Source organism: Cariama cristata, unplaced genomic scaffold, assembly GCF_000690535.1.
Source record: "Cariama cristata isolate BGI_N322 unplaced genomic scaffold, ASM69053v1 scaffold28293, whole genome shotgun sequence".
Classification (NCBI taxonomy): domain Eukaryota; kingdom Metazoa; phylum Chordata; class Aves; order Cariamiformes; family Cariamidae; genus Cariama; species Cariama cristata.
In genome coordinates this window covers 1-6340 of record NW_009608261.1, presented here as the reverse complement: position 1 = coordinate 6340, position 6340 = coordinate 1, and the positions used below count along the sequence as shown (strand labels likewise).

The 6340-nt window shown below is 57.6% G+C and overlaps 1 protein-coding gene across 1 annotated transcript in view; it reads right to left on the bottom strand.

Annotated features, from left to right (window-relative positions):
- SMYD5 (SMYD family member 5) overlaps positions 1 to 6336 on the bottom strand; it is a gene marked incomplete at its 5' end in the record, with an annotated part of 6874 nt that extends 538 nt beyond the window's left edge. The window contains 12 exons of the mRNA XM_009697074.1: positions 420 to 490; positions 754 to 848; positions 1706 to 1762; positions 2321 to 2427; positions 2718 to 2788; positions 2968 to 3030; positions 3502 to 3606; positions 4036 to 4105; positions 4819 to 4940; positions 5168 to 5307; positions 6004 to 6112; positions 6319 to 6336. Of these exons, the coding sequence (XP_009695376.1) occupies positions 420 to 490; positions 754 to 848; positions 1706 to 1762; positions 2321 to 2427; positions 2718 to 2788; positions 2968 to 3030; positions 3502 to 3606; positions 4036 to 4105; positions 4819 to 4940; positions 5168 to 5307; positions 6004 to 6112; positions 6319 to 6336 (1028 nt within the window). The remainder of the gene's footprint in view (positions 1 to 419; positions 491 to 753; positions 849 to 1705; positions 1763 to 2320; positions 2428 to 2717; positions 2789 to 2967; positions 3031 to 3501; positions 3607 to 4035; positions 4106 to 4818; positions 4941 to 5167; positions 5308 to 6003; positions 6113 to 6318) is intronic.
- Between the last annotated feature and the right edge of the window lie 4 nt (positions 6337 to 6340).

Below are 6340 nucleotides of genomic sequence, written 5' to 3'. Positions count from 1 at the left end.
AGGAACGCCTACCCTTGAAGGGCGGAGAAGGAAAAGGAAGGTGGGTGGGGACAGCAGGGGTTTGCAGGAGCGAACTGCAGAGTGGCACAAGCTTGCAGAGAGAGAGGGGGAGCCCAAATCCTCGGTCCCTGAAGCTGTAACACATAGAAAGGGACTGCAAGGAGCTCGAAGTGCCGAAAGCACCACATGCTGCGTGTACACCGTGCCAGGAGCACACCAGCATCCTGCCACGAAGCCCGAAAGCACCACACGCTGCGTGCACACCCTGCCATAAGCATGCCAGCTTGCACACCAGCCCATGCACAGCCACGCACCAGGGCACGCAGAGGGCCCCGAGGGGGGGGATGCAGCCCAGGGCTGACTGGCTGGGGGTGCAAAGGGGTGCCGCACTCCCCCAGGATCCTCCAAGCAACCCCTACCTGAGTATCTTGTTGCGGCTGTGTCTGCTCCGCTCCCTCTGACAGCAGTCTAAATAACTGATGCAGATTTCCTGTGAGCAAAGAGAAAACAGGTTGGGCTGAGAATCGCTTCCCAGCACCCTGAAGCAGCACAATTTGTACCAGTCCCATCGAGAGTCAGGCAGAAACGCGGGGTCTGGCAACCCCTACATGGGATGAGGTGTGAATTCCTCTGCCAGGGCAACACAAGAGATGGGGGGTACGGGGCTGGGGTTCACAGGGTATGTAGGGGACACACGGACCCTCTGCCAAGGTGTGATGCTACCCCAGGTTCATCTGGGCCCTGCTGTCTCACCTCTCCTGCTTCGATGTCCTCCAGAGCCGTCAGGTGCAGGAGGAAGTTGTTTTCCGGGAAGGATGTCTCAGCATTGGGGATGCAGCTGTGGTTACCTACAGACAAGGTGGGATGCAGCTGTGAGGGTGTCTCTAGAGGAAGGGGAAGGCAGAGGCAGGGTTGGAGACCACCCACAGCCCGTGGGGCTTGTGCCTGTCCTTCTGTGTGGCACAGGCACGTGGGAGCCAATGCCACCAACTGGGAGGGCCGTGGCCTGGCTAAGGATAAGGCAGCACAATGCTGCAGCCACCCCATCCACCTCGGGGACGCTGGCATGACACTGTCCACTCACCCTCGGGACGGTGGGGTCCAGCGGAGCAGGGTGCAGGGTCAGGGCTCTCCCTTAGACCCACAAAAACCACTCAGAGAGATCCAGGTCCCGGATCAACACCACGGCTGCACAGCACCCTCCCCTGCCTCCACGTGCTGAAGGAGGGATGCACAGGGCTGTACTCCTGCCCTGCTTCCCAGCTCTCCCAGCAGCCGGTCCCCAGGCCCTGCTCATTCCCGCTCTGCCGTTAACACTTAGAAGTGAAAGAAGGCAGCTCTGGGTGCTGGGACATCCTCTCCTACAGCCCCTACATCTCTTGAAGGTTTGTTCAGCTCTGTTTCGCTCAGACAAGGATGGAGAGAGTCTCTTTGCTAACTGTATACGTGGTTCCCAGAGACTATATCGCACCCAAGTCCATTCAAGCCAGGACTGACCATTTCACAGCTAGGCAAGATTCCAGGAGACCCCGAAAGAGCAGCCAGGCCCCAGGGCAGCACCCATCCCATCCCATCCCATCCCATCCCATGGATGGGAAGCACAAACCCCTTTCTCCAGAGGCTTTTAGGAAGAGGTGAGCCAGTCTAGCCCAGGACATCTCCCTCCTCACTACCAGCTTTCCTCTCAGTCCTTGCGTTAACTTACAGCAGCTCTGGAGCACGTAGAGACCTGATCCCTCGCAGTTGAGGAACTCTCCTGACTCTGCAGCACAGAGAGAGGGGTTAGAGATTTGCATGGGCCATTCTGGCTCTTCCACACGCGCAGCTCAGCACAACCACAAAGGGATGTCCACCAACGCTGAACGCACCCAGCCAGCGCTGCCATGGGGGCTAGGTGTTAGAGGGTGATTTCCAAAGCACCCTTCCCTCCCCACTGGGACGGGATGGAGGACATGAAGATTTGCACCCCCAGGATCCCTGGCCTGTCCCTGTACTCACACAGCTGCCTCAGTGATGTAAGCGATAAACAGGTTTTTGAACGTTCAGTGCAGATGGGATATCCCTGCACAGCATCCCTCCAGATCAGCCCTCCACCAACCTGCCGCAGTTCACCTGGGCCACGCTGCCCCACAAATTTGGACTTGCCCTATCCACGTAGCGAGCCAAAGGCAGCAGGCACGGTTCGCATGGATCAGGGGAAGTGGGATCTCCCAGTCCCCACCAGGAACCCTGCCTGGTCCCTGAATGCTGGGAAAAGTCTCCAGCAGTTTCCAGCAACTGGCACTGCTTGACGCTGCCCAGAGCCACGTCAGAGCCTCACCCTTCTCGATGTCCTTGTAGAGCTGGTCGATGAAGGCATCCAGCTCCTCTCGCTGCAGCATGGGGAGATCCAGCGCATCGCAAGCGTGCACCCACTGGCTCAGAGAGCTGTCGGGAAGCAGAGGGCCACTGTTACAGTCCCACAGTGCTGTCAGCACATGGTGGGACCTCGCAGCGGGGATCTAAGGGTTAAACTCGGTGGCTCTGAGTGGCCAAGGTCTGACAGATGGATGCAAAAGGGCTGGACACAGCCAAGATGAAGGACTGCTTTTAAGTTTGCCTCTCCATTCCCACCTGAACCCAGCTATTACCCAGGCCAGCATGGATTTACCGACTGCACATCCCCTCAACACCACATCTCTGCTGCTCTGCAAGGAGCACCCAGAAAGGCCCATTACCTTGTTCCTATGCCTTGGCCATTGGTCCCAACGAGAGCAAAGAGGGATCGAAAGCCTTCTGGAGTGAACCACTGCAGAAGGGAGAGGAGAAAGCAGCTCAGCCCAGACCAGCCTGCAGCAGCACCCCACTCTGCAAGTGCCTCAAATCCCACAGGGAGCTTTGGGGGAAGCAAGGAATGGGCAGAGTCCCAGGGGACAAGCGGAGGGTCCCGCCACACTCCTGGGCTATTCAGGAGGGAGCTCAACTCACTCTGCTCAGATGTTCATCATAAAGGGCTTCCGTGAAGAGCAACCGCAGCAGCTCCAGCTGGCCCTGGCAGGACATGGCAACACCGTCAGGGTCGGGAGATGTCGTTGGGCGTCAGACCCAGGCTGACAGGCAAGCCCAGCGCAGGCCAGAAGGCTCAGGAGTCACGCTCCTCGTCCTTCCCTGCAGGGCTGCCCTCAGAGCAGCGAAAGCCACTCATTCTAGCAGCAAAAGCCACCTACTCAGCAGCTAAATATCACCCTGTCCCATCCCACAGCAGAAGCATCTCCACCCCAGGAACCAGCAGCATGTCCCACTGAAGCACCGCAAGTTCAAAGCCCTCTAAGCAACGCAATTCCTCTCTGTCAGGTCAGCCAGCCCCTAACGGGGGGCTCTGTGCCCGCACTTTGAGCCTGGGAATTCCAGCATCTCCCATCCCAGCTCTAAGAGGGCTTCTGCACCCGTGGGCTCACAGACACAGGCAGGGAGAGAGCAGGCTTGGGGGTTCAACACATCCAAGAGCTGCCAGGGTCTTACCTTAAATTTGTCCCCCAGCAGCTTGTGCACAATCTCCTCTTCTTCGTTTGCTGTCTTACTGCAGAACTGGGAGAAGGCCTTGATCCACCACTCCTTGTCTTTAGCCTGACAAAGGAATCAAGCAAAGGCACTGCACCGACACCGCTTTCCTCCCCAGCCAGGAGAGAGGGAGGAGAGGACAAGCCCTGCTGAGCTCAGAGGTATCCAGCCTGTTATCAAGAACCACCAGAAGCAGCTACATGGTGGTAGTTTATTGTCGGAGTAAACGCTGAGAAAGCCAGGCCAAAGAAACAGAGCCAAAGGAAAGGTTCAGTTTTAACTATTTGGGTATGGAAAAAAAGACCTGCTTGGCTCAGGACATAGGAACCTCCTTTGGTGCCTGCTGTCTGCATGACCAGGGACCACTAGACGCTGAAATCTATTCAAGCAGGATCCCGCCAGTCGGCGGAGAAGAGATCAGTCCTTGGGAAAAACAGCCACAACAGGATGAGGAAACCACATGCTGGCAGCTGTGACTCCAAACTGCAGACATACCTGTCTCACAGTGGCGACCATCCGGGCCATCAACATGATGCTGGAAGTCTCTGGTGGATAATGCATGTTTCTGGGGGATAAGAATGAAGAAAAGAGATGAGCAGATCAGTGCTGGTATGGAAATAAAAAGCTGGAGGCAGCTGCCATCCGTGTGGTCAGGCCTGCGCTCATCCATCACACCAAAGCGGCCAGTGTAGCATCGCTGCGTGGGGATTCAAGGCCGCTCAGGGTGAGGAGAAGCCTGCACCCACCTGCCTGCTCTAACTGTACGAATAATGCCCCCACTATCCTGTTAAACTAGAGCCTGGGTCCCATACAAAGCCCAGGACTGTAGTGACAGCCGGCGTTTGTGACAAGCTTTAGGTCAGGGATGTCAATTCTCCTCTCTGTGCCCATTTTGTCATCTGCAAATAGCGCCAGCAATTCATGTACCCACAGGGGTACTACGAGGACAATCTCCAGGAGGCTGGAGATATGCGGGAGCATTATAAAATTGCAGGAGCGAGGGATGCGCAGCTCAGTGCTTCGTAGCTCTTTACTGGGAGAAAAATAAGAACTGCTCGGCCACGTGCCCAAATCCTTGCACTGCCAACACAAATCCACCTGCTGCCCAACCAGCAGGTAGAGCTGGGCAGCGTCCCACAGCCACCGCCACCCTCCAGCCACCCCATGCAGCGATGCAAAGCAAGGATGGCCCTCAGCCCTGGTCTCAGGCAGCGTCACCCAGCCCAGGAAGAGCAACCTCCTCTGAGTGTGGAGCAACAGGCAGGTCGGTCCCCCTACCTCCATGCCTCCTGCAGCTTGTTGAGGGGGTGCGTGGGGTCATCACGGGACGGGCCAAGGCAGAGGACCTGGTGGTACTGCTCCAAAGCGGCCTGCCTGCATTCAGCGCTGCAGTACGTCACCTAGAGCGAGGGTCACAGCGCCCAGCGTTGGCTACGGCAGCACGAAAAGGGAGTCTTAAGTCCAGCTGTGCCCCCTTCCCTGACCATCTGAGCCCCAGTTCTTTAGCCATCGTGATGCAGAAGGGAAAGGCAGACACCAATCTCGGGGCAGCGCAAGTGCCTGGCTAGATGCTGTAAAGGAGTCAGCGACGCCCACAAGACCACAGGCCCTCCCGGCAGCCCCATACCTGGCATCGGGGACACTGCTGGTGCAGGTCTTTCCGGATGCTGCACTGCTCCGGGTGAGGCAGCACCAGCGAGCTCTTCCCTAGCAGCCGCTGGGCATTTTCCTCTGCCGTCTCCAAAGCTCGCAGGCAGTGATCACAGGCTGCAGGGAGACAAGACGGATGGATGCCACAGTGAGACCACAGCCTTTGAAGAGGAAAGGAGACAGAGTCTGGGGCAAGACAATGCAATCGGTACCAACAGCATCAGAGAGGACCACCTCCAAGCTAGAGGCACCAGTCTCTTACCATTCCCTCCATAGGAAAGACCATTTCTGCTGCAATTTAAAGCCCCCCAGCCCTCATCTGCTGCCCTGTAACACTGGGAAGCGTTCCAGGGCCGTACGATGGCAAGCGTCCCCATGTCGCTGACATGTGACAGAGCTCAGCAGACAGCAGGGTCTACGTAGGACAAAAAAGTTTAAAATCCTGCTCTTACAACCCTCTTTTTTTGATCTGGCACCTCCAGAGAACGCCAGCACCTTTGTGGGCTGTACTCTGCAGCGGCGTGATTGGGATTAGCACCCATGCCACTAAAAAACTGGGGTTCCCACACAGATGGGGCCCGATGGTGGCACATGGTGCTTTCCTCCAGGGTTGATGGAAGTCCCCATCCCTCAAATGACCCCAACGTTTTCAACCGGTCAACAGTTCGTTTAGCTCAGGGGCAGAAATGGCAGCAGGGCCACCTTCTCAGCAGTGCCAAGACAAACCCAAACCCCTTCCTTGGAAACCGGGCAGCTCCTTTGGGACCCCGCAGTCACCTCACCGGGGCCGGTGTTTTCCCGCCGGCCGCTCACCTCGGTAGTTGTACAGGGCATTCCAGAGAAACTGGGATGACACCACCGGCCTCTCCACGAAGACGGTTTCCCCTTTGCGGATGTTCTTGGTGGCGAACAAGCCTTTCCCCTGCCAAGGGAGAGGCGTGGGCCAGGGGATGCACCCGGAGCCGAAACCCACCCGGGGACTGCGGGTACCCCCCGCCCGCTCCGGCCTGAGGGCAGGCTGCCGGGTTTTTACCCCCTTCCCCCCCAAAAAAAAAATAAATAAATTGGCTCTGCCTCAGCGTGAGGGAAGGGAGGGACGCCCGCGGCGGGGGAACCGGCCGGGCTCACCTTGGCGCTGCTGATGAACCTC